Below are 26,668 nucleotides of genomic sequence, written 5' to 3'. Positions count from 1 at the left end.
ATTTAAATTTCTTACCATTACATCAATCTTAATCGCTAAGAATGTTATTCATATACTAATAATAATTGGAAAATGCAAGAAATTCCTTTACCCATCAGTTTATGTGTAAAAAAATTCTTTTGTGCTCTGAAATTCAGCTACACTTTCGTAATAATAATAATAATAATAATAATAATAATAATAATAATAATAATAATAATAATGGAAATGATATTGTGACAACCAAGTTGTGTTACTACCAACGGTTATATTTATTTTCATCTTTGTATGGTCATGATTCCCCATATTTAAAGTGAAAGCATTAAATATGGAAAATCATAACCATACAAAAGTGAAAATAAATATAAAGTATTAAATTTGTGGAATCATGATCATACAAATATGAAAATAAATATAACCGTTGGATCAATATAATCGATCTGACGGTAAGATTAATTGGTAGTCACTTGATAGTAACACAACTTGGTTGTCACAATATCATTTCCCTGATAATAATACTAAAAGAGTTTTAATTCTCTCGTACAATAATATTATGAAATAAATAAAATGGAATCCATTAATTTTTTTTTAAAAAAAAATAGTATTTTATGTGAATACAATATGAAAGATGAATTTTATTCAACCTGAGTGAATAATTTTCCATAATAAAAATAAGGAAAATTGTTTGCTCTTTTAAATTACATAATTTATGTATTTCACTTTCACAAAGAGGTAGAACCCACACTTTTATATTTTTTTGTCTATTTTTTTTCCTCCTTTATCTATATCTTTCACTTATTTTTTTTTTTTATAATCATCTTCTTTCTTTTTTATTTAAAATGACACAACTTTACCTCGTACATCATTTACAATGATATACACTTTTGCCATAAAAATAATGCATAGTTTATTTCACAATTCCCGTAGGAAACCTCGTACACCATTTGAATTAAAAAAAGAAACGGCAAAACAGAGACCCTCTTTTAACGTGCAAAGAAGGAAGAGCCAAATTGAAGTGAAATAACAGAGAGGGTGGTGTTGGTGTTGTTGCTGTCTCTGTTTTGGCGCTTTCATTACGACTCACAACCTTATTTCTTGCCTTGTTCACTAAATTCATTTCTCTTTTAGTTTTTATCGCCGGCCTCACTTTCCTCTAAAATCTGTCAAACCATTTTCTCCGCATGTAAAATTTTTTCCAACTACTCTTTGAACAGCATTCAACTTTTTCTTCGTTTACCAGAAAAATGGGGTTGGTCAGCAGTTTCTTTGGGATTCTTGGTTTTGCTATTGGAATACCTCTTGGCCTCTTGGTGGGGTTCTTTGTCTTTGTTTACTCAGAAACCAAACAAGTGAAGGTTAAGTTTTTGGACTTTTCTTGCATGAACATTTAGTTCGATTCAATACAACCCAATGTAGATGCGTTTGTTGTAATCAGTGTTATGGGAACTGAAGTTGGGGTTAAGACTAACCCCAGTTTCATTTTGAATTCTGGGTACGCTTCAAAATTTGATTTTTTTTTCCTTTTCTGTAAATTTTGTTTAAATGTTTGCAGGACTCCGTTGTTAGACCAATTAGTGAATTAGGCCCAAATGCTTTGCAAGAACTTCTACCCGAGATTCCTCTGTGGGTGAAGACTCCAGATTTTGAACGAGTTAGTTTTTGTGATACAATCTACAAAGATTTTGTTCTTTCCTGTTCCTGCGCATATTCTAAGTTTTATGGTGTTGTTACCATGTTATTGATGCTGCATGATTCTTCTTCAGGTTGATTGGTTGAACAAGTTTTTATTGGATATGTGGCCTTTCTTAGACAAGGTACTTCAGTAATCCATATGGTAAGTTTTTCCTCTTACTGGATGATTCTTCACTGGTGTTTCATTTTGGTGTATAGGCAATTTGCAAGATGATTAGGATCACAGCACAACCAATCTTTAAAGAATACATTGGGAAGTATCAGATCAAAGCAATTGAATTTGATACTTTATGCCTTGGTACTCTTCCTCCTACTATCTGTGGTAAGTCTTTCCCCAAATCTTCTGATTTTTATTTTTTGTGCAAATATTTTATCCAAATTTCTTCCCAGCAAATAAAAAATGCTTTATCATATAATCTGAAATCCCACTATGCTAGAAGAAATTTCAACTTTAGTGTATGGTTACCTAGGATGGATTTTACCCAGGAAAGTTTGGGACCATCCTAGGTAAAAAAATGGTTTTTACCTAGGATGGTCCCAAAATACAGATAGATATACATGTCATAGCGTGTCTAAGAGTTGAGGGTGTAATCGAATTTTGGACAGGAACGAGAAGGTTGTGTGAGAGTCCTGAAGATCTTTTAGCTAATTATAGTTTTGCATTTTGGGAGCTTAAAGGAATATATGATTTTAGTGAAATTACAGGGTTGATAATACTAATGGATAGGCAATGTGAAATATACTCCTAGCTCAATGCTCAAATTAGCCAAAATTTAGTTGCTTGAGATCTGCAATGTAATCTCTTTGACATCTGCTACAAGTATTCTTCTTGCGAGCAGGTCCAAAACTCACCACCCTTCTCATAAAATGAATGATTAAGGATATATCATATATATGTCAAATACTAATCTTTGGAAGTTTGAAGTACATATGCACTAACATAAACTGCACTTGAATAACCGCTGATGAAAATACCAGCACGTAACAAACATTGTTGTTTTTTCATTCATCCTCATCAAAGGTAAATGTATATAAACCATAAAGTTTAGTCAACACTTCAGTGGAGCCTTTATGATCTTATTGGTTACGAGGCATTAAGGTCTAGTATTATATCCGATTTTATTTTATTTTTCTTTTTAATGTCTACGTTCTGATTCTGCAGGTATTAAAGTCTTAGAAACAAATGAAAATGAATTGGTCATGGAACAAGTTATAAAATGGGCTGGCAATCCAAACATAGTGTTGGTTTTTTATGTATCATCTATGAAGATCACAGTTCAGGTCAGATAATCCTTGAGGCACAATCCTGAATGGTAAATTTTGTTTTTTATTTTTTTTGTTCTTTCGAGATTGATGCTTTCTTATAGTAATTTATATTGATTCTTCTCAGTTGGTAGACTTACAAATATTTGTGTCACCACGGATAATTTTAAGACCTTTAGTGCCAACGATTCCATGTTTTGCAAAGATTGTGGTATCTTTGATGGAGAAGGTAAAGAAAATTATTGTATTCAAGCATAATTTCATTTCTTGCCTTTTATTATATCAGAAGTCAGAAAAAATACCTTCTTATATGTTAATTAATTATGTTTCGTATACAGCCTCATGTTGATTTTGGGATGAAAATATCAGGAGGGGACATCATGTCAATACCAGGTCTTTATAGATTTGTTCAGGTGCTGCCCTTTTTCTGGCTGGTTATGGTTGCTATTGTGTTAATCTGCTACCAATTTGAATATACAATGGCAAACTTATACTTCTTTGTGCTTTGATTTTCTTAAATTTTAATTTGGTTTAGAATTTTTGTAGTACTAAACTTTCTTGTGAATTAAACTTCCTATTTGTATTTTTCCTTTTACATCATGGAATTGAGCTAATTACTACAAGTAGAGAGTAGTTTGGTGACTTTGTTTGTGCATAATCCATTACTATTATGCACATTTAGTCTTCAGTTCTATAATGAACTGTTTGATTATTTTCATCCCTGCTCTTTCAGTTGCCATGGCAGTTCATTATTTAGTCAGACCTAAACGACTATCTACTTCTTTTGCTTACAGGAAACTATAAAAAAACAAATTGCGAGCCTCTATCTCTGGCCGCAAACCATGGAAATTCCTATTCTTGATGAATCAACGTAAGTTTGTATAAAATGATAGAGTTCTATGTGCTCACAGAAGTCATTTTTTTAAGGTCTGTAAGCTTAATAAATTTTTATCCTGCATTTTTCACAAATATATGTAGGCAAATAATGCTACCTGCTCCTTATCTAAAGAAGTTGACAAATTTGAGTCTGAGGCCCTAACCATTTGATTTTGCATTTGATAATATTTTTCAGTAGTCAACAGTTCCAGAAATTTCACAAAGCTGCTACCAGATATTCTACTAGAATTATGTTACTATTTAACACATGATCTGAATATAACAACATTTGATGTTAAAAATTACTGCAAATCGCCAAAGTTAAAGTTTATAAAAACTTTCTGTTTACCCTATGTTCTGAAAAAGTTTCCTGATACTTTCGTCACATCTCTATAGGGTGGCAATAAAGAAGCCCGTAGGAATACTACATGTCAATGTGGTTCGGGCACATAAGCTTTTGAAGATGGATTTGTTGGGAACTTCTGATCCTTATGTCAAACTAAGCCTGACTGGAGACAAACTTCCAGCAAAGAAAACTACTATCAAGAGGAGGAATTTGAATCCTGAGTGGAATGAGAAGTTCAAGCTTGTTGTAAAGGACCCTCAATCACAAGTTCTCCAATTACAAGTCTATGACTGGGACAAGGTTTTACTTATCTTTCTTCTGGTTACTTGTTCAAATTTTGACAGAAAAAGCGTTAACATAAAAATCCTAGCTGTGGCAGTCGCCGATTGACCTAAGTGGTAGCCCTTATTTTATCATGTTTGAATGGAAGGTCTTCATTTTTCCTTCAAACATTTTACGGCAACCCTATGAAGCCTAAATATCCATTTGTTTTAAGTTTCATCGAGAAAATTCAAGTTATACAAATATAACTAATTGGCAGCACTTATCTCTTAGATGGATTGCAACCATAAGGTCTTTTTAAACAGAAGCTTAAAAAACCAATCTCAAGGGTTGAATTTACTTTTTCTATTTTTGTGTTGTGAATTTACTTTATTACTAGAGATCCTTAGTTACTTTCAACTTTCAGGGAACAACTACATTTTGTTTATGTGGCAGTGCAGTGTGTTTAAATATTACTTGCGAAGTATGTCGCCTTTGGTGATACAATTTATTCATAAAATACAGATTAGTGTGATACAGCCACAATCTATCTTTCTCCAATCTTGTTTTTATCTCTGTCCATTCAATTTCGTAAGATAGTAAAATACAGATTAGTAAGGGAGAGCAAACTAGAGTGGTGGTAAAACTATTCCTCTTCATGACTGAAAGGTCATGAGTTCAAATCCAGGAAACAGTCTCTTTGCAATTATGCAAAGGTAAGGCTGCGTACAAGGATTTCCTCCAACCCACACTCGCTAGTCGGGTTTAACGGGGACTAGTTTAGAAAAATACAGATTAGTATGATGTAATTAAGTCACTGGAAGAAGCCAACCACTTCAATCAGTTACAAGAATTTGTTATATGATTTTGCATTTGTTATGAGATTCATTTTCATATGTTTGGCTGTTCTTTTCAATTGTATATTTCACAGGTTGGTGCACATGATAAGCTGGGAATGCAATTAATCCCTCTTAAGCTGCTTAAGCCCTATGAGAATAAAGATTTTACACTTGATTTACTCAAGGACACAAATATCAATGAAACTCCAAATAAGAAGTATAGAGGGAGTATCGAGGTGGACTTAACTTTTGTTCCTTTCAGAGGAGATAGTAGCAAGTTTGGTGGATCTTCAGAAGGATATGGCAGGCAGGAAAGTGGACTTGATAGTGTATCTGATAATGAGGTCCAAGAAGGAGCAGGTTTGCTTTCAGTTGTGATACAGGATGCTGAGGAGGTTGAGGGGGAACATCACAACAACCCATATGCAGTGCTAACCTTCAGAGGCGAAAGGAAAAGGACAAAGGTAAACTTTCCAAACTTATCATAGATTCGAGTTTGGAAAACAGTCTTTTTGCTAAAACGCAAGGGGAAGGGTGCATATAATCGATCCTCACCCCTACTCTCGCAAGTCAAAGAGTCTTGAGTATCGGAATTTGCATTTTTTATCATGCCTGTTATGTTACATAGATGTGAATAAGACATTAGTTTATCACAGTTGAATCAAAGACATTAGTTTACATAGATGTTACGTACATAAACCTAAGAAATGGGATGTATTAACATTAGCTAATGTTGGATAAGCTCGATGAATTGGTGAATGTGTATGTTTACAGTGAATAAAGCTGTTAAAAAATGCATATCATGTTATCATTTGTATATGCAGTTTATTCAGGCAAGTTTTTCTATATACTTGAGACAATTTAAGCCAGAACTTAAAATTCTGCAGATGATGAAGAAAACTCGCCACCCACTTTGGAATGAAGAATTCCAATTCATGCTAGAGGAGCCTCCTCTGCATGAGAAGATACACATTGAGGTTATGAGCAAGAGGAAGAGACTTAGTTTTCTGTCAAAGGTGCCATTTCATTTTTTTCTCTTCATTACAAAAGTCATATTCTCCCCTAAATAGATTTATTTATAATTTGATTTTTTGAGAAAACCTGGTACATGATTTGATCCATGTAATCAACCTCACCTAATAGGATAAAACTTATGTGGTGGTGGTTGTTATTGTTGATGTACAATTCATCTTATGTTAATTCCAATGTGATATTCATGTTAGATTGTCTGTGATATGCAGGAATCACTGGGGCATGTGGAGATTAACCTCAATGATGTAGTGCACAATGGTCGTATTAATGATAAATACCATCTAATAAATTCAAGGAATGGAGAGATACATGTTGAGATAAGATGGGCGGTGGTTTGAGAAACCAAAGTCTAAAAGAGTATACTTTCTTGTTTACCTTTTGCTTTCCTTACAGAATTTTCTAGCTGATGAAGTTTTTAGTTTTAGCTTTTTACAGTGTATCTAAACAGAAGAGGCAAAACACATCATTGAGATACCTATAAATTTGTTTTTCTGGGCAACATTTATGGCACAAAAAGTAGTTATACAATTACCCAAGTTTGTAGGACGTATTTGGTTCTGTGTTTGATCATTTTTTCCACTCCACCTTTTTTTTTTCCTTTTAAGGATGGGTAACCTTTGGCTTAGCTAAGTAGGATGGTTTTTTTATTTTTATTTTTATTTTTTGGGTTCTTATATGTTTTCCCACACTACAAAATTAATTATTGTTTAAGGTATTAAAGTTGTCACTTCTTATAAATATTTGGTTAAAATATATTTTTATCTTTATACATGGCATTTATTTGTAATTTAATTTATATAAAAATAATAATTTTAATTTATTCTTATATGTATGATTTTTTACAATTTGGTAATTGTTTCTTTATATAATTTTATTTGATTATAAATAATTATTATGTATAAGTAGGGGTGTTAACGAGTCGAGTTTTGGTCTTAACGGGCTGAGCCTGTGTTCAAATGTGTCAGACTGACCTTAGCATTTTACCTGCTACGAATATAATATCAGCATGTGGCCTGGTTCATTTACAAAAAATAAAAGCCTGGTTTAGCTTGTTAGCCTGTTTTAAAAAATTAAGACAACAAAATAGCATAATATAAAATAAAATCATTCAAAAAGTCTGTTTAATTAATAAAATGGGATGAAATGAGAAGAGAGAGAGTGCTATCACAAGTAGTATAAAAAAAAAAAAAAAAAAAAAAAATATTAGGCAAGCCTGAAAGGTTATAAGGCCGAGCTTTTGAATTGGAGCCTGAAGCCTTTTTATTAAACGAGCTTTTATACAAGTCCAAGTCTGGGTCCAACAATCAATTTTAGACATATATAAGTATAAAAATATATCTCTTATGCATAACATTTAATTTTAAATTCATCTTTGTACTTCATAGTAAATCAATGACAATCTTACAATGTTATAGTGACAACTGACAACTGACAACAGACAATGAGAATGGCATTAAAAACGATTGAAAAAATAGGAATTAAATTGAATATTTTTTTTTATAGAGATTAAATTTAAAAAAATATCACGTATAAGAACTAAAATATATATTTTAACCTAATGTTTAAGAAGCGCATGTTTGAAGTTAGCTTGGTAGTACGGATTTGATATAATTTTTTTGGTTATTATATGTTTTTCCCTACTATAAAAGATATATTTTTATCTTCATTTGTGATGTTAAATTTTAATTTAGTCTTTATAAAAAAAAAATTCTTTACACGCATAATTATTTTTTATTTGTTGTTGTTATAATTTTATTTGTCAGAATTATAACACGGGTAAGAAAAAATAATATTGCCGGTGTCCAATTGATTTAATAATAATAATAATTATTTTAGCCGTTAAAGAAGGGAAGAATGCACTCTATTTTAGCCTAATATATTTAAATAAAAGAAATATACTTTTATGGTTTGTTTGTTTGAGATTGTGTGAAAAGCAAAGGCTGGGATTGTGCTTCCGAATGCACATTCATTGAAATGAAATTTGTTGATACTTTTATTAAAGTCTTGGTAGTATTGGTCTGCGTCTCAAACAAAATAATCATCAGTCCAATTTGAGGTTAATGTTGAATAATGCAGTAAACTTAATTGTAGCACTATGAATATTGGTATGGGCTGACCATTAAATTTAGCAAGCAAAAAGATGTCGGCTTACAGTATAGAGTTTGTTGGAATTTTTGGTATACATTGGTTGATACACTTCTAGGGCCACTTCTTAACTCTGTTTGGGCTGACCCAAAAAACAAGATACAACTTGGACCCAAATAGCTATGTCACATCATATTCGGGCTTTTCAATGGCCCACCTATCATAACTTTCTGTAGGTGGGAGTTTACCAGTTTATATAATTATTAAAAGGGTTTGTTTTGTTATAAAAAAATAAAAAAAAAAGGGTTTGTTTTTCACCAAAAATAAAAATAAAAAATAAATTGTTATTTGTCGTTTTAAAAGATATAGAATTATGTATTTTAAGTGAGAGAAAGATATAAGCAATGAAAATTATTGGAGAAAAAGTGAGTAATTTTTTTTAATTCAAATTTTAAATAAAAAAATACTAGTTTGTATCTTTCTCTCGCTTAAAATGATACAACTCTATATCCTTTAAAAAGAACAAATATTTTACTCTTATTAAAATTACTTTTTTGTGAACTTTTTTTAGGTATAGTCTGAACAGTTTTATAAGCAACAGAACAGAAGATACAAACTCTGTGTATCCTATTTGCACCTTTTCCTTGTCAAAGGCTATGATTGAAAAGTATCTTTTAGGCTGTCTAGTTATACCAACCCATCTTCATTTCTTCCCAAATTTTCTGAGGGAGTGTTGGGGCTATGGTGTCCTCAATGATGTCAATCAATTAAAAGGTTCCTCAAAATTAACTATATGGCAGAGTAGGGAACAAAAGAAATATATGTATAGTACTTGAAAATAAATTCACTATGGGAGAAATTCCAACATGAGATTAAAAAGAAACCAATGAGACTTCCCTGCCAAAGATTTACATGAACCTTCTTCGCATGTTTGTCAGGTATTTGATGTGATTCACATTACAGCTATGCAGAGAAACAGGCAAAGCTAGCTAGCACAAACTAAAGTATGAAAAGAAAAATTAAATAAAGGAAGAAAAAGACTTTCATTTGCATAATCTCGGATAATGATTTTGAACATGTGGACCCACAGAATGTATGGATTAGGTTTGACTTGTTGATTATCAATACATGTGACATCATAATTAACAACAAAAACCACTGTTGGTTGGTTGTTCTCTTTGGTAGATCTGCAGGGTTGCAAGTCCTTTTAATATCTGTTAATATCTTTGCAGATTTGCATACACAATAATAATAATAATCTCAACTTTATGCACAAAATGAAAAGGAACATATAGTGCTTGAACTTTATTCTCTAACCAATTGCAAGAACATTGTTATTCTTTGAACACTTGGTTAAACTGAATTATCTTAAACATGCTTCCATTAAGGGTGGATAAGCGATGAGCCATGACAAGCTCCTTTTGAGATAATATTTTAAGGGCTTGAAATATGCTTTGTAAGTTTAGTTTAGTTTAGTTTAATTAATTACAATTGTGATTTTGTTTTTAAGTAATGAATAAGAAAGATACAACAAGTATAGTATGTTGCTGTCTTGAATAACCCACAAAAAGTGGGAGGCACCATGAGAGGAGAGGTTCCCTAATACACTAAAAAAGGTTCAGCTTTCTCGTTGACTTACCCATAAAGTCTGGCAATTTTGGAGGTAGTAAAGGGAATCTTATCCCCTCCCCACAAAGGGGTCTCATGAGGATTCTCTGGTTAATGGTTTTCCACTCATTGCTATGAAGAAGCTGTGATGGCACACACACACAACACTCTTTCTCTCTCTCTCTCTCACACACATACATACAAAGACACAAAAACATACGCTCTCCCTTAAGGTGTGCGAGGCATGTGTGCCCTCAAAAGGAGGGAGTGAATTGAAAAGTAGTCACTATCTTTGTTCCTTATTGATGTTCTCTTGTGGGGGAGAGGAATAACTTTTTGCATACCAGAAAGATTGGGAGTTTTTTCTTTTATCTTAAAAGGTGGTCTTTTGAGGGAGTAAAGTAAGTGGGAATGAATAGGCAACACCACTCAAAAGCTAGCTAAGTATCATTTTGGTCTTTCCTATTATTCCCTTTCATTTATGGATACTCTTTTAATTTGGCTTAGTGCATGAAAAGTTATCATGATCATGGTCTTGAGAGATTCTTTCGTTGGAAGACCAATACATAATTAATTGTGAAGGTAAAATCCTTTTGATTCCCACAATAGACCAACCACAGATATGCAAATTGGAACCAGAATTGTTCCATATATTTTTTTCAAAAGCAATACAATTAGTATTTCAAACAAGGCCACTAGGCATGCATGTTATGTAATATTCCAAAAATATGCTGTATAGGCATAATGCACCAAATTTCTAACCATATCCTCATATTTTTCTAATGGTGGCCACAGATCCACTGTTATAATCCACAAAGACATTTATTCTCTTGAACTTTCCACTCATCTGAAATCATGTTTCATTACCAACGTGAACTCATTGCATCATTGATACTTGGTGTTTGGAACCCTTTGCTAGGAAGGATATGCTCTTATAATCAAACCATTTATTTGTCTACTAAATTTTATTTATAAGCTACATTAACGATAGTTTACTTTCGTCCCATAAATTTTTTGTCACCAATTTTCTCATTCTAATAATATATATCTGATAATATGTTATTTATGGATTTGGTGTTTGTCATTTATTTTAGGAGAGAGATAGACACAGCAAAATAAAAATCATGAGAGAGAGAAAGTGAGTGATTTTTTTAATTTAAAATTTAAATAAAATTTATTTGTCTGTGTTCTCTCTCTTAAAAGGACAGAGTGTTATGTCATTTAAAATAACAAACACTTTTTCCGTTATATATATATATAGGGGAATGCTTTTGTGCTGTTACATAAAAAAACAATGTTGTCCTGCACACACAATGTTTTAAGAGAGAGAAAATAATATGAAGAGAGAGAAGAAACAAAGCATGGGACCCACAAAAAGTTGTCTATGTAGGAAAAAAGAAACTTTTTCTATAACATTATAGATGGATTACCCATATATATAATATGAGTTTTATAATTATCATTTAACATGAGAATTTGAATTTTTTACACACCCTTCGATTTTCGTGCCAATATGGGTCGTATATATAATGTTTTTTAACACGTGGGTTCTACATACTTTTTATCTCTACAACATAAGAAATATAAAACCCATATAATATTAAACCTAACGGAACATTAATGCAAAATGACCGAGTCAAGTGGTCGAGAAGATTGGTGATAAATATACCAAACATCACCCATGATTTGTTAGTATTAGTTTTTGGAGATATCACTTCTCCTGCAATAAGAAAAGTGAAATTTTTGTTATAAAAAAAAAAAAAAAAAGTGAAATTTTGCCGTGGTTTTTTTTTTTTTTTTCAAAAAACTGAGACCCGCCGTATCTCTCTGCGTGTAACAGCCTAACTGGACACTTCAGGAAAAGATGATATCATTTGCTGTGTTTGGTGGTCAAGAAATTTTTTTTAACTCGGAAAATTTTTAAAAATTATATTTTTTTTTCGATAAATTATGTTTGGTAAGCTAAATCTTTTTCAATAATAAATTACTTTAACTGATATTATGTGATAATTTTTTCACATGAGAGCTTTTTTTTTTCACCCTATCAATGGCAATATTCCATGACAATCTATGTGGAAAAGCAATGCAAATGATGAGAAAAAAAGATTTCCAGCCTTACTTTTACTCTTCTTCCTATGACAAATAATTTTCTCCACTTCATTTTCATGGGAGATTTTTTTTCGCATCCTACCAAATAGCGCCTTAATTTTTTCTCTTCAAACTGTATAAAATTCTTCTAATCAATCCAAGTTTTATCTGGAGAAGATGATATCCCTTTTTCTAGAAAATCACGTGTTCAAACTGTATAAAATTCTTCTAATCAATCCAAGTTTTTTTTTTTTGCTAATTTTTTTTTTATACATATGCTGATATTTCAAGGCTCTAGATTTTGACCATTCAATGCCAATTTTGAGGCCGGTGCATTGACCGAGAACATCTTGGTTTTCATAATTTTAGAAAAATATTGAGCATCACAAGTGCTGTACAGTGTTCAAGGAAGACCTTTTCAGGAGACTTCATTATTATATAAAAGATTAAAACAATTGTTACCAAAAAAAAAAATTAAAACAATTATCCAATAGCCAATAGGTATAACTCAGTCAACAACGAAAGTACATCCTCTTTTATAAAAAAAAAAAAAAAAAAAAAACATTCTCTTAGGTAAAAAGTGATCATGTGATTATATTATTTGATCACAACCACTCATTGATAATAAGATAAAAGAGAAAAAATATATAATTTTTAAATAAGTGATTGTGATCAAATAATATGACTACATGATCATTTTTTCACATGAAAGTCCCGTCAACAACACAGTTTGAACAGAGTAGGGAGAAAAATTGAGTTTAGCAAAAAAGACCATAAGCTTTAACTATGATTAAATTTCTCACTCGGAATTAATCTTAGACTTATACAAATATCCGAGATACCTACTTATCTCAAAAAAATCATTAGAATTGATATATCATAAAGATTAAAACAATTTGATCCAAATCTGACTTACTCCTAATTCATAATATCTATTGGCCTAGCTTTAATTTTATGTTTAAAAATTCTTATTTTAAAAATGAGTTTTTAATAAATAAAAAAATTAAATTCTCAATTTAATGCAAAAATTGATTTTTTTTTTTTCACTTTATTCTAAGATACTTCTAAGATCAAAAGTAATTTTAGTTCAAAACGACCAAACGTAAAATTGTTTTCCACAATTGCGATTTTTTAACATAAACATAGTTTTGGGCTGTGATAATGTAAATCTAAACATATATACTGTTAATCACGTGTAAAAAAACTATTGAAAAATATCTAAATAATAATATTAAAAAAACTACAAAACGTATCAAAAGATTTAAATCATTTAACTATTTTTAAGCGTGATTTTAAATAAAAAAACAGGTGGGGTCATATCATCTTAACATTTTTTTAATTAATAATCAAAACAAAAAGTTTTAAATGAAACAACAAAGTGTTTAATATTTTATAGAAAAAAATAATTTAATATTATTTTAATTTACTAGGAGAATTATTAAGGTGTTTTATTAGAAATGTATATAATCTAGCATTCCTTAAGTAATTGGGAGTATTTAATATTTTGTAATTGGAGAATATTAAATAGTCCTTAACGAATGTAAGTTTAAGTAATCAGGAGTATTGTTAACTTGATAATTATCAGATATTAATTAAGTAATTAGCAGTATAAAATAAGGGATAGGATATTGTAACAACCAATTAGTGTTACTACTAATGTTATTATCAATCCTAACCATATAAAGATAAAAATAAATATAACCGTTAGATCAACATAATCGATCTAACAGTGAAATTGATTGATAGTAACATTAGTAGTAACACTAATTGATTGTTACAATATCTTTTCCCATAAAATAAAGCTTTAAATAGTAAATACTAGTTAACGAGTATCCTTAAGACAATAATAAACTGTACTCTAAATTATTTACCAAAAAAAGAGTAAAACTCATTTTGTGTCTCTAACAAAATATACGGTCCTCACTTTCGTCCATTATAAATAAAAAGTCAACTTTTGATTTCTCTACAATTTCAGTTCTTTGAAAATGTGGTCTCTCAGAAATTCAATGAAGACCCAATTTAGTCCCTGAAAAATGACTAATATGGTTTTTTTTTAAAAGACGAAAGTGGGAACCATATTTTTTATTAGGGACCCAAAAGGGACTTTACTCCCAAAAAAAAGTGTACTCTAAATTCGATTGCCTGCGTATTATTCTACAATATGTTTCTATAGATGTAATTTCTCTAATGTATTGGATGTGCTTTAGAGCACTATTATAAAACCCAACTCGATATTGACCCGAAAATCAGTAAAATGGTGATCTAATTTTTGAGATAGCCAACGGATCGGTCATGCAATAGACCTGATGAGAATCAGGTTGACTCGGTTAATTTTTGTCAAAACCATTGACCCGATCGATTTTTGTTAACCCAATCGGGACGCACATATTTTTTTTAATTAAAGTGAAACATCATATTTTTTTAAGCAACGACCAAATGCAAAATCTCTCAACTGTAGTGCACCATTTTTCAACTCACAAATACACGTACCAATCATACAAAAAACAAAACACGATTAAACATTTAAAGTTAAAAAAAATGAAATTGAAAACCCTATATAAGTTTGATTGAAATTTGAACGCATAAAGACATAGAAGACACATGGGAAAGCTAATTTGAAATTTGAAAAGAGATATTAATTTTATTTTTTAATATCGACTCTGTGGATAATTATTTTTATTTTTTCCCTAATTATGGAGGACTTAAACCTAAAAAAATTAATCACAGAGATGCAAGAATTTTATAGTTATAAAAAATAAGTAAATTTCCATCTAGTGAATTAATCATTTGAGGAAAAGGTTAGTTGAAGATGATGATATCCTCTTTCATGCCAAGACCTTGTTTCGCAAACCAATCATTGCATTTGTTGCCAGACATAATCTTAGATAATTTTAGATAGATATAATTATAGATTTTGTTAGACAACATAGAAGTTATTATGAAGGAATTTTGAATATAAAATAAATTTATATATATTTATTTGGATCACACGATTGAACCAATGATCCAATACTTCGACGAAGTCGATGTTTTCCAGGTTTAATAACATTACTTCAGAGATTGAAATGCAACACTAATAATCATTTATAATAAATAATGTTTAACATAAAACAAATGGAATCCCTTAACTTTATTCAAAATTTTATTAGAATTAATACCATTTTTTCAAATGATACTAGCATCACATATTTATATACACATTCATGCTTAATTTTATATGAAAATTAATTCTTATTTATTTATTTAGAATGAATCTGTAAAATTTAATACATCAATTGAAACTCAACAGCAATAAACCATCCCAGAATAGAGAGCATTTTAGGTGCTTTCGTCGTTCATACAGTAACGGGTACTATTATCATTCCAAATGAGACATATATATTATAAATAAATTACTGATGGTGATAAAAAATTTCTCTGTAATCAGCACTGACATGACAACTAGGGGTGTTAACGGGCCGAACCGAGCCGAGTTTTGGTCTTAAAAGGCTAAGTCTGTATTTAAATGCGTCGGCTTTACCAAGCCTGTTACCTGTGATGAATATAATTATCGGCCTGTGACTTGCTTTATTTACAAAAAATAAAAGCCTGATTTAGTCTGTTAGAAAAAAATAAGACAATTTTTTTTTATCTAAACAGAATATACAATCAACAACACTGGTGATTCCATAAATATTCATAAATTCAATGTATATCCAAACAGCATAATATAGAACAAAATCATTCAAAAAGTCTGTTTAATTAATAAAATATAGGTGAAATGGATTGAGAGGAGAGAGAGGGTTATTATAAATAGTATAAAAAATAAAAAAAATAAAAATTAATGTACTAAGCCAGCCTGAGAGGCTCCAAGGTCGAGCTTTTGAATTGGAGCATGAGGCCTTCTTACTAAACGAGCTTTTATATAAGTTCAAGCCTGATTCGAACAACCAATATTAGGCATTAAAGCTCAGGCCTTCACGAGCCGAGTCAAAGGCCCTTGACTCGTTTATCACCCCTAATGACAACATTTAGGATTAGGGTGTGTGTAGCAGGGGAATTTTATTTTGTAGTCTGGCAAAATTTACATGAGATTTAAAGAAAATTATGTTGGGTAGAGTTTTTCAAAAAAATTTGCCTAAGATTCTAATTTGCATGAGAATGTGATATTATGTGTACAATTTTATTTTGATTACCACTTGAGAATACTACGCAAAGGATGATGTTTTGATTTAGTTGGGAAATAAAAAATTGGATAGCGAAAATTTAGACACAAATATTCCTAAAGTAACATACCAAAATTTGATAACCAAGGATTACTTTGGTAATTTCAACCTATTTTCTTATTTTACTTTTAATTAAATATAGACTCAGAAAATTTAAATTAATTTTTTCGATAATATTTTGACCTACTAAATAATTTTTAATTTTATCAAAAAAATTATTTTCCCACCATATTTTTCAATAATTATAATTTCTTGATAAAAAAATTTCGTACTCTGCGTAACACCTCTTTAATGTATTGTTTCTATTAATTGGATATACTGACTGAGTAATGAATTCGACTAGAGTACTTAAAATATTTTCCTCAAAATAGCTTGACACACTAATCGAGGAAAGAAGTGGACCTTTCCCTAATGTGTATTTGACTTGACCAGTTCGACATATCAATTATCTTCTAACTCTTCCCTTAATTTGAGTACATTAGGTAAATACAAAATAAGATAATATAAAACTAAAAACAGTGCTCTATGCATTAGGTAATTATAGAGTTTGCACGCCAAACATCTGGGTCGAATACAATCATAGTTTTTAGTCAACCTGCTAAATCATTTTTACCATTGATTGAAGCATTGAACCAACTTGATATTTAAAAAGCAACAAAGTGATTTCATTAACGAAAATAAATATAACAATAAAGAATCCACCAATATATATATATATATATATATATATATATAACAATAAAGAAAACAAAGACATAGAAGAAAAAGATAGAAGAAAAATAAAAGAAAATGGAAGACATGTGATGAGATCTATTGGCAGGCACTAATGTCAACAGGGTTGACATGGGCACCACAAAACGACTGCTGTGATGATGTGCACGTGTGGGATACTTATCATCATCTCATGCGAGGAATTATTTTATTTTATTTTAAAAGAAAAATAACATTTTTTCATATTTCGAATCATTAAGAAAATCCCACTATTTTGACTCATGACAAACAATTATCAATCATAATGCAGAGTAGGGCCATGCCAGTTCATGGAACCCAATAAGGGCAAGCCCTTTTTCTCATTTTATATATTAAGGGACTCTAGAAGAGATTATGGCATGTTTCCACTTCTTCCACTAAACAACTTGTTCATACCATAAGGGAAAGAGACATAGAGAAATTTAATAAAAAAATGAACCACTAATATTGATAGTTACCCACTTACCCTTTTGTGACCCTTTCACAAAAGGTGAAGAAGGGGGCTTAAAGGGTAATTGACCTCAAACCATAGATTGCAATAATTGATAGAGCAGAGTTGTGTTTGATCTGCCCAGCCTTAAAAGTAACATTACTGTATTAGATTAGATCTGAAAGTTGCTTTCAGGTGGCTCCAATACAAGTTTTTTCTTTTTTCCTATAAAACAAAAGAAATTTTTTACTCATTATTTTACACACTGCCAAAAAATAAAAACGATACTCGTTTCATTTTTTTAATTTTGTAGAATATGGTCGGTTGTTGAAATTGAAAAAACCATTTTAACAATATTTTTAACCACACATAAATTCCAAAATTAAACTCTAGATTATGTATTTAATGAATTTGAGTACTTTTTACTAAAACCAATCTCTATTTGAATAAAAATATGTATGACTCACATCTATGTGACTATTTTTAATTATTTGAGGGCATGAAATCAATTATAAAATGATAAATTTATAACTTATTAAATTTAATATAATTAATCCAACAGAATTTAGTTTTCAACTTTTATTTGTATTAATTTATTATTTAATTTCTAAATTTTATTATTTCATCATTATCATTCTTATCGTATAATTTCCTTTTATAAATGATATGTTTAATTAAAAGTAAAATCTATTCATTTTGGATATAATTTTTATATATTATAAAAATATTTTTATTCTCTCTTATGTAATTTATAGCAAGATATTTTTTGTTATATTGAATATGTATCACCACAATATAAATTATCTGTGAGAAATAAATTTACTTGGGATATTAAAAATCAATATCATAAAATTTATTTCTGCTCATTAACACATAATAATTTATAGGACTAGTTATTTTACCTATTTTTTTTAATACCTACTTTTAGCTATTGTTCTCCAACACAGTTTGATTAACTTTTATTATTTATCTCTTATCTTGAGATTATGATCTAACATTGATAGAAAATAATAGATAAAATAAGCATGTAAAAAAAGTAAGTTGAATAATCTATTCCACAACTTATATACATGTAACCCAAAATCGGATTACATTCATAAGAAATATCAAAACCCACTGCATGAGAAATACACATAATAAACATGAGTGCTATAAAGTTATTTTTAGATAAAATCATACTATAGAAACTAGTGAAAATTTTACTAATAATATGTGAGAATCCACATCACAATAGTGGGAATCCTATATATTGTGCCAAGAATTTCTCAGCAGTTGAATCAGAAAGGGCAATAAAGGAAGGAAGACATGATGATATGACACAAGCAAAGAGGATAATAAAGCACCCAACTTTTCTCCCATTCAACCAAAACGTGCTTTTATTTTTGTTAAATCATTTTGTGGCTTTTACCCACTCTTTAGTCTTTAAGGTAAAGCGAACCTCAAAAAAAAAAAAACAGGTCAAAATCCTCTGCACCAGACCTAGTCCATGGCCGCCAACACATACAACAAAAACAGTGTCAACAACAACAACAGCACACAATAACAACAACAACAACACCACTTGCAAACAATTAATACAACATTCTACGACCAAAGCTCCCTCCTTTGACATGCTTACCTTTCAAACTAAACCAATGCTTGCTCCATCCTTTCTCTCTCTCTTCTCTTCTCAACAACCATAATTAAAAACAACCCTCATTCATTCATTCAACGTCGAATCCTTCTACCTCGGTTTTCGTGCTCCATTTCTACTTTTCATAAAACCCCATTCCCTCTCTCTCTCTCTCTCTCTTACTAATTTTTCAAGGACTCTCAGCAAAGCTCGAAGCTTTACAGCGTTTGAGATCTGGGTTTTGTTGGGTGGAGCTTTGTTTTTGAGGATTTTGCTTGTGCTAGTGGATTTTCTTTCTGGGTTGCAGCATTTTGTGTGTGTGTGTGTGTGTGTGAGAGATCCGAAAATGGGAAGCAAATGGAAGAAAGCGAAGGTAGCTCTGGGTCTCAATCTGTGCATGTTCGTTCCCAGAACCTTAGACGACGATTCTCCACCTGCCACGGTTGTTTCCGAGAGGTTGTCGGACGCTGCTCTGCTCTCGCCGGCGAACTGGGACACGGGTTCTTCCCGGTCAACCACGCCGGTGCCGTCTTTGCACGGTTTGAAGCTGTCCAAAAGTGCCAGCAAATCCTCCAAGGTTTATGTCTCTCATTGATTATGCACTTGTTAGTTGTTGCTTTCATAATAAGTCTCTCTCTTTCTCTTTCTCTTTCTCTGTTTTTTTTTTCTTTTTAATCTTTTGATAAGCTTTGCTTCGTTTAGTTGCGTTGAGAAATTAAATGGACTAGCAAGAATCTGCAAGTTTTATGTGCAAAACGGGAAATTTTACTGTTCTCCATAAATGGTTCCTGGAATTTAGAAAAATAATTACTGTTGTTAATATATTTTCTGAGGAAACAATTATTATTTGTTATTTTAGTGCACACTGCACTATTTATGCCCTGACCCTTCTTATATTCTTCATTCCTCAGTTACAATAGTTAAATCGAGTGCAAACTAGCATTTTGGTGCTTGAAAATATACCTCATCAGCAATTTAGTCCCTGATTTAAAATTACTGTGAGGTTTAGTTGTTAAATTATTTGAATTTGTTGGGGTAGTAATGTCAAACGAGTTTGAATAATTTTAAGGACCGAGTTGTACGTATTATTTCGAGTGGGGTACTTTTTAGGGACCAAAATTCCATTTTACTAGTTCCATTCCTTCTACTAATTTTATTTCCTTTGTTTCTTTTAATTGTGTTACGACATGGTAGTTCATAGAGCTGTGCTTTCTTGACCTGCTTCAACACTGTATACATATATGTGATTTTGAAGTTTTTTTTTTTTTTTTTTTTTTTTTCTCATAAATTGTGCTTTAGATGTTCCTTAAGCTGATATTATTGTTCTCTGCCTTCTTCAGTGCTGCTTCTTGTGGATAATATTTTTCCTTCTTTCCCTTTCTATGGCTGACCATTTTTTTTTAATTAATTAATTTAAAGCAATCATGATATGATACATTAGTTGGCTTGTTCATTTAGTCAAGTCATATCAGCAGTTTTTTAGGACTAAGGTAGAACTGATTTGAGAAATTCTCAATTTATGTGGTTGGAATGTCTGTGGGCCAAAATAAATGATGCTTTAGTCCCTTTCAGGAGTATTCAGGTTTGCCTGAATAGACTGAAGGATTAGATGTTTTACCATCCCTCCTAATCTCGGTGTGTGAAAAGCCTATTGTTTATTGGTGATTTTATGATTTATAGTTAAACCTTCTTTTGGTGAAAAAGGATATGAGAATGGGAAAGGAATGTTTTGAAGCATCTTATTATTTTCCCCCTGCTTGTCAGAATAGCTTGGTTCAACAGTATTATTGAATAACTACTTGGTAATATTTAAAGTTAAACAGTACATATCTTTAATCTTGATAATGTGACAGATAAGGATATCTACTTATATGTATTATTTGACAGTAAATATTAGTGCCTGGAGTTCAAATATTCCTGCATTTTTCACTTGTTTTTTTTTTTAATTAGAAGTAATATTTGACACATATACTGTTTATTTTCATAAGTAATATGCATATGAATTTTCTTTGTTTGCATGAAGCCATGAACATCTGTGAAATAATTTACATAAAAGTAACTATGTTCTTACAAGCTTTTATTTCTCAACCATTTCAGCAAACCTGCCCAATATGCTTAACCAAAATGAAACAAGGATCTGGCCATGCTATATTCACTGCAGAATGTTCACATTCCTTCCATTTCCACTGCATTGCTTCAAATGTGAAACATGGAAACCAAATATGTCCAGTTTGCAGAGCAAAGTGGAAAGAAATACCCTTATCTGGCCCCAGTTTGGATCCTATCCCTGCCAGAGTTTCACCTAGTCCAGTAAACTGGCCCCAAAATGATGCTTTGATGGCTGTGGTCCACCGCCTACCTCTACCTCTACCTCTACCTCATCCTCGGAGAGATTTGAATAGGCGGCATATTGTGCCACTTTATCAGGCTTCTGAGCCAGGCCTTTTTGATGATGATGAATCCTTGAATCACCAACCCGCAGTTTCTGAGAGAAGCCCTTGCAATAAGAGTACTGAAAATACTGATGCCGTTAAAGCAATGGAGATTAAAACGTACCCAGAAGTGTCTGCTGCTCCAGGGCCCAATACTTATTCTAACTTCACAGTTTTGGTTCATCTCAAAGCTACTGCTGCTGCAGCCAAAGGACAAAACCTTGGTAGAAACCAGGCGAGCTTGACACCGATTTCTCAGACTCCACGTGCTCCTGTTGACTTGGTCACAGTGCTTGATGTCAGTGGTAGCATGGCTGGAACTAAGCTTGCACTACTAAAAAGAGCTATGGGATTTGTTATACAGAACCTAGGCACTAATGACCGACTCTCTGTTATTGCTTTCTCTTCCACAGCTCGCCGCCTCTTTCCGCTTTGTAAAATGACTGATTCTGGGAGGCAACTAGCATTGCAAGCTGTCAATTCTTTGGTTGCAAATGGGGGTACAAATATTGCTGAAGGGCTGAGAAAAGGTGCTAAGATAATGGAAGACCGAAAAGAAAAGAATCCTGTTGCCAGTATAATACTATTATCCGATGGGCAAGATAATTACACTGTCAGTGGCTCTGAAACTCAACCAAATTACCAGTTGCTTCTGCCCATATCCATCAGTGGTCGTGATAATTCAGGATTTCAAATTCCGGTGCATACTTTTGGATTTGGGGCTGATCATGATGCTTCATCAATGCACTCAATTTCCGAGACTTCCGGTGGCACATTTTCTTTCATTGAGACTGAAGCTGTGTTACAGGATGCATTTGCACAATGCATTGGAGGACTTTTGAGTGTTGTTGTGCAGGAGCTGCAGGTGGAAATTGAGTGTATACACCCAAATCTCAGTATTGTTTCACTTAAAGCAGGAAGTTACCCAAGCCGTATGGTGTCTGATGGACGCAAAGGTTTTATTGATGTTGGAGACCTGTATGCTGATGAAGAGAGGGATTTTCTAGTTTCAGTTAATGTCCCAGCTACATCTGGCAATGAAACATCATTGATAAAGGTCAAATGTGTTTACAAGGATCCGTTAACTCAGGAAACAGCAATATTGGAAAGTGAAGAAGTAAAGATTGAGAGGCCTGAAATAGCTGGGGAAGTTGTAATGTCACTTGAAGTGGACAGACAGCGCAACAGGCTCCAAGCAGCCGAGGCAATGGCCGAGGCACGTGTTGCAGCTGAACAAGGAGACCTAACGGGAGCAGTATTAATCCTTGAAAACTGTCGAAAGATGCTTGCAGAGACTATTTCGGCCAAATCTCACGACCGGCTGTGTGTTGCATTGGATGCTGAACTCAAGGAAATGCAAGAGAGGATGGCGAGTAGGCATGTGTATGAAGCATCTGGGAGAGCATATATACTTTCAGGATTGAGTTCACACTCATGGCAAAGAGCAACAGCAAGAGGTGATTCAACTGATAGGTCAAGTCTTGTTCAGGCATATCAGACCCCATCAATGGCTGAGATGCTAACTCGATCTCAGGCCATGTTACTAGGTAGTCCATCAGGACAGAGGCTTCTCCAGCCACTGTTGTCATTCAGATCACAACCAAGCCCAAGGTAATTAATTTCAAAAGGGATTTTGTGAAAATCATCTTCAAAGCAAGCCTTTCCAGTGATTTTCCCTTTTTTGGGCAAGGGTGGTAAACGGGAGAGATAAACAGAAGATTTTCTTTGAGCTGTGATTTTGTTGTTTAATATATATATGTATGTATAAATGAATAAAAGTTGAGGAAAGGGTGGAAGGGTTATAACCAATGGAGAAAAGGGAAGTAGATAGGAATTTACTACTTTATGTTTCTTCTATTTTGGGGGGTTTAAGGTTTTTCTTTTTGTCTTCACTTTTCTTTCCTCTAATCATGTCGTTTTTGGGAGGGTGGTGTACATAAAGAAGAATCAAGAATGGCCTTTTTTTTTCTGGGACACCTGGGTATAAAGTTTGTAATTGTGCAAATGGTTGGGACGATCTCATCGGTATAATATTATGTTTTCAATTCTTTTAGAAGTTGCTATTGAGTAATTTGTCTTCTGGATGTCTTAATTTTGTGTTTGGGGTTGATATTTTATGGGTATAAAATATAGGGATAGGTTATTCTACTTATTATTTTTTCTGCCTACTTTTGTCCATCAATTAAAAGACCATTAGAGCAGAATCTTAATTAATATTTATCTTTCTCTCTCCTCGTTAAATCCTGATCTAACGGTCTTTTAAAGTGGTAGACAAAGGTAGATAGAAAAAATGATAGCTAAAATAATCTATCCGTAAAATATAATCACTTTCGAAGTGTTATTATATGTATGTTTTTAAAACATTTGTAGGTCGCACACCTAGAATCATTTTTACTCAATGAAAAGTTGAAGTTGAAACTTTTCACTTCTCTCAAAATTAATTTAACTCATAGCATAAATTGGTTCTGAAAACCCAAGTAGCCAAACACGTGGAGTTATCTTTAGAACATAGAATTAATTTTTGATGATTCTTAAAACAAATGGGGACTTTTTATTTTTCCGGGGTTAAATCGATTGACCTGAACTTTGATTACTTTTTAATCTGCGGTTCAAATGTTACACGCGTAGTGTACAAGAATCAAGTTCTATTTGCTGGTAAACAAGAGAGGTTGCTTCCTGCGCCACTGTAAGAGCAATAAGCAGCTGATTTATCATGGATGAAATAAAATATGATAAATAAATAAAACATTTGATAACAAAAATTTAAAAAATTTATTTTTATATACACTATTTATTAAAATATGCATATGTCGTATGTATTCAGAACGGTTAAACGAAAAGAGAGGAATTTACTGTTTTTCCTACTTTTCATTTTTTTTGGTAGAGTTCCGACTGTCTTCTTTATTCTCGTGAATTACTTGGATTTTATGGAAGAAAAGTAAAATCAAACCAAAACAACAAACATTCGTTACTTGCCCTATGAAAATATACTTAGTCGCTTTAAAGGCTAATTCACTTTTAAAAAATAATTTTTCTAAGAAAATGGGAATGGATCCTCTCATATAATTTCAGATAATCTAGTCATGTGAAATTTAACATGAGAGTATCCACTTCCTAAGGAAAAATGTTTTGCGTGGTCTCCTGTGGTCCTAAGGAATTTTGTTGTTTCTTAACGCAGCACTCTAGGTTGTTTGTTTTTAGGGAAATTACATGTAACCGATCTTTATCACTCATAAAGTCACATGATCAAAGATGACCAATCTATTGAAACCCCTTCCTAGTATACGTGGGCATGTTTTTGCTTAGTGGGGTCCATTCTATTCTCCTCATTTATGGGCTCTCGTTCTCTTGCAGCAAGGTCAAATTACTCCTTTGTCTACCGTCTATGGTAATTCGATGATAGAGTAATGCTCATCAAGTAGAACAATCTGTAACTAGACAGAGGGTTGTTTACATAAGACATAGTACATTTAGTTACAAACCAACGTGTATCTAGATATTTAGGTATTAAAGACTCCACTAAAACCCTTTCTACCTCAAGTTTAGGTTTTGCAACTTAACGTATACAAAGGAACTATGCACCAAAAAACCCAGCAATGAACTTGTACCAAAAATAAAATAAAAAGGCAAATCCTAGTTGGCCCATTGCAGCAAAGACTTATCAGAGATCACGATTCATATTTAGTTGCTGGCTTCATGGAATTTCCGCCAATCCTAGTTGCCCTCATTTGGTTTAGGAATTTTCTGGTACTCATAGTCGTTAATGTCCACCTTTTGTTGTAAAGCCTATGCAATAACAAATAACAAATAAAAAATAAACTACGGATATTGTTGGTTACATTAAATTGCTAATGAAAGGGAAAACAGACCTTTAGCTCATCCTCCAATGAAATCTTTTTTGGCTTGTATGCATCGACTGGTCCTGTTCTAGACAGTGCTTTTTTTGTTTCAATTATTTCCCATTCCTGATCATCTTTCACCTTTGCAATATCCTTACTGGGCGGACACAGCAGTTGCATCATATTTTAGAAGGAGGATGGCATAAAACAAGATGAGCATTCGAAGAAGAAGGATTAGGTAAAACACAAAACTCATTACATAAATCCCTAAACACTAAAGTAAGAGGTTATTCACAAGCCGAGTCAAACCATGTCCCGGTCCTACTGTAGTCATATAAGCTCAAATCAACTACGTAACTCAATACAAAAATGAATGCACAGCAAAATAAACTTGCATGTTCAGGAACAAAATAAAATTCCCTCATGCTTGGGCCCTCTTATTTTCAATTATTCCATTTGTTCTCCCCTGTCCCCATTGTTCAATTCCCAAACATACCCCAAAGGCTCAAAAGTAATTAGCAAAAAAATAACTAGAAATGAAATTTCAGAAACCCATTTATCATTCATTAACTCAATTTGTTCTCCTCCTGTACCTTGTGTTTAATTTCAAAACACAGCCTCTTACCATAAAAAAAAAGTAACTAGCAATTTGAACAAAGAATTTCAGTACCAATATATTCAGCTGGTTGTAACTCATAAAAACTTGCACTAACCTGCCTTGCAAGAGATGGCCAAGGCCAAGAGCACCAAGAACAGTAAGAGAGATCATAGGAAGGCCATATCTGACAAATGGGCCTTTTCTGCCCAATCTTTTAAACGAGGAAGCTGATTTCTGAATTGTGGCAGTTTCCTTTGTTGCTTTACTCTGAATTGTAGTCATTGGCCAGAGAAGAGTGAGAGATTTGGTATCCAAAATCTTGGTTTCAATTCTGAACTCAGAAATAGGGAAGGGACCTGATGTACAAAACCAGTGAGAGCATGAAATTCAACATCACAACTAACTCAAAACCCAATCAGCAATTCAAACTACTGGAATTGAAATTGACATTCTATCAAACATGTAATGTTCAGTGCACAGACAGAGTGCATAGATTCTATAACATAACATGAAACATATCAATCAAACCTCAATCACAGACACGCGATGAGATTAGGGCTTCATTACCTGAAATTGAATGCTTCTTTTTTCTCGTCACTCCCTCGACAACTTCGTTTTGTTACAACATCTGTTAGCTAACAACATTCGATTTTGATTTGGGCTCATCAATCGTGTGTGTCTTCACAAGATTGGGCCGTTTACTTTTGGGAATAATGCTTATGCTTCTTACTCG

General features: G+C 32.3%; 3 protein-coding genes across 4 annotated transcripts; 2 read left to right on the top strand and 1 right to left on the bottom strand.

Moving 5' to 3' along the window:
• Window positions 1-1,006: 1,006 nt before the first annotated feature.
• On the top strand, window positions 1,007-6,737 carry LOC133292637 (synaptotagmin-3). Its single transcript, XM_061491074.1, has 12 exons — window positions 1,007-1,334; window positions 1,532-1,630; window positions 1,743-1,793; window positions 1,870-1,993; window positions 2,834-2,952; window positions 3,062-3,163; window positions 3,273-3,347; window positions 3,729-3,805; window positions 4,207-4,456; window positions 5,349-5,720; window positions 6,144-6,272; window positions 6,498-6,737. Exons 1-12 carry the CDS (start codon window positions 1,224-1,226, stop codon window positions 6,624-6,626), a joined length of 1,638 nt encoding a protein of 545 aa, XP_061347058.1. The 5' UTR covers window positions 1,007-1,223; the 3' UTR covers window positions 6,627-6,737.
• Window positions 6,738-19,074: 12,337 nt separating this feature from the next.
• Window positions 19,075-23,514, top strand: LOC133292629 (E3 ubiquitin-protein ligase WAV3-like). Of its 2 annotated transcripts, XM_061491058.1 has the most exons (3): window positions 19,075-19,643; window positions 21,164-22,136; window positions 22,305-23,514. In XM_061491058.1, exons 1-3 carry the CDS (start codon window positions 19,413-19,415, stop codon window positions 23,111-23,113), a joined length of 2,013 nt encoding a protein of 670 aa, XP_061347042.1. In that variant the 5' UTR covers window positions 19,075-19,412; the 3' UTR covers window positions 23,114-23,514. The 2 variants fall into 2 exon arrangements, with proteins under 2 accessions (XP_061347042.1, XP_061347041.1); XM_061491057.1 differs by having other exon boundaries at window positions 21,164-23,514.
• Window positions 23,515-24,906: 1,392 nt separating this feature from the next.
• On the bottom strand, window positions 24,907-26,668 carry LOC133292651 (uncharacterized). The gene is made up of 4 exons (XM_061491098.1): window positions 26,503-26,668; window positions 26,051-26,291; window positions 25,368-25,494; window positions 24,907-25,284 (listed from the first exon to the last, which is right to left on the bottom strand). Exons 2-4 carry the CDS (start codon window positions 26,215-26,217, stop codon window positions 25,213-25,215), a joined length of 366 nt encoding a protein of 121 aa, XP_061347082.1. The 5' UTR covers window positions 26,218-26,291; window positions 26,503-26,668; the 3' UTR covers window positions 24,907-25,212.

Source organism: Gastrolobium bilobum, unplaced genomic scaffold, assembly GCF_033153095.1.
Source record: "Gastrolobium bilobum isolate Gb01-03AN ecotype WA unplaced genomic scaffold, APGP_CSIRO_Gbil_v1 utg2408, whole genome shotgun sequence".
NCBI classification, from domain to species: domain Eukaryota; kingdom Viridiplantae; phylum Streptophyta; class Magnoliopsida; order Fabales; family Fabaceae; genus Gastrolobium; species Gastrolobium bilobum.
This window is presented reverse-complemented; position numbering and strand designations above follow the sequence as displayed.

Excerpts from the sequence above, each read along its gene's own strand:
- LOC133292637 (XM_061491074.1), top strand. The coding sequence starts at position 1,224 with ATGGGGTTGGTCAGCAGTTTCTTTGGGATTCTTGGTTTTGCTATTGGA. Across the intron at positions 1,631-1,742 it reads AGACTCCAGATTTTGAACGA|GTTGATTGGTTGAACAAGTT; the intron begins GTTAGTTTTTGT and ends ATTCTTCTTCAG. Across the intron at positions 1,994-2,833 it reads TCTTCCTCCTACTATCTGTG|GTATTAAAGTCTTAGAAACA; the intron begins GTAAGTCTTTCC and ends CTGATTCTGCAG.
- LOC133292629 (XM_061491057.1), top strand. The coding sequence starts at position 19,413 with ATGGGAAGCAAATGGAAGAAAGCGAAGGTAGCTCTGGGTCTCAATCTG. Across the intron at positions 19,644-21,163 it reads GTGCCAGCAAATCCTCCAAG|CAAACCTGCCCAATATGCTT; the intron begins GTTTATGTCTCT and ends CAACCATTTCAG.
- LOC133292651 (XM_061491098.1), bottom strand. The coding sequence starts at position 26,217 with ATGACTACAATTCAGAGTAAAGCAACAAAGGAAACTGCCACAATTCAG. Across the intron at positions 25,495-26,050 it reads GGCCATCTCTTGCAAGGCAG|TAAGGATATTGCAAAGGTGA; the intron begins GTTAGTGCAAGT and ends GTGTCCGCCCAG. Across the intron at positions 25,285-25,367 it reads CATTGGAGGATGAGCTAAAG|GCTTTACAACAAAAGGTGGA; the intron begins GTCTGTTTTCCC and ends GTTATTGCATAG.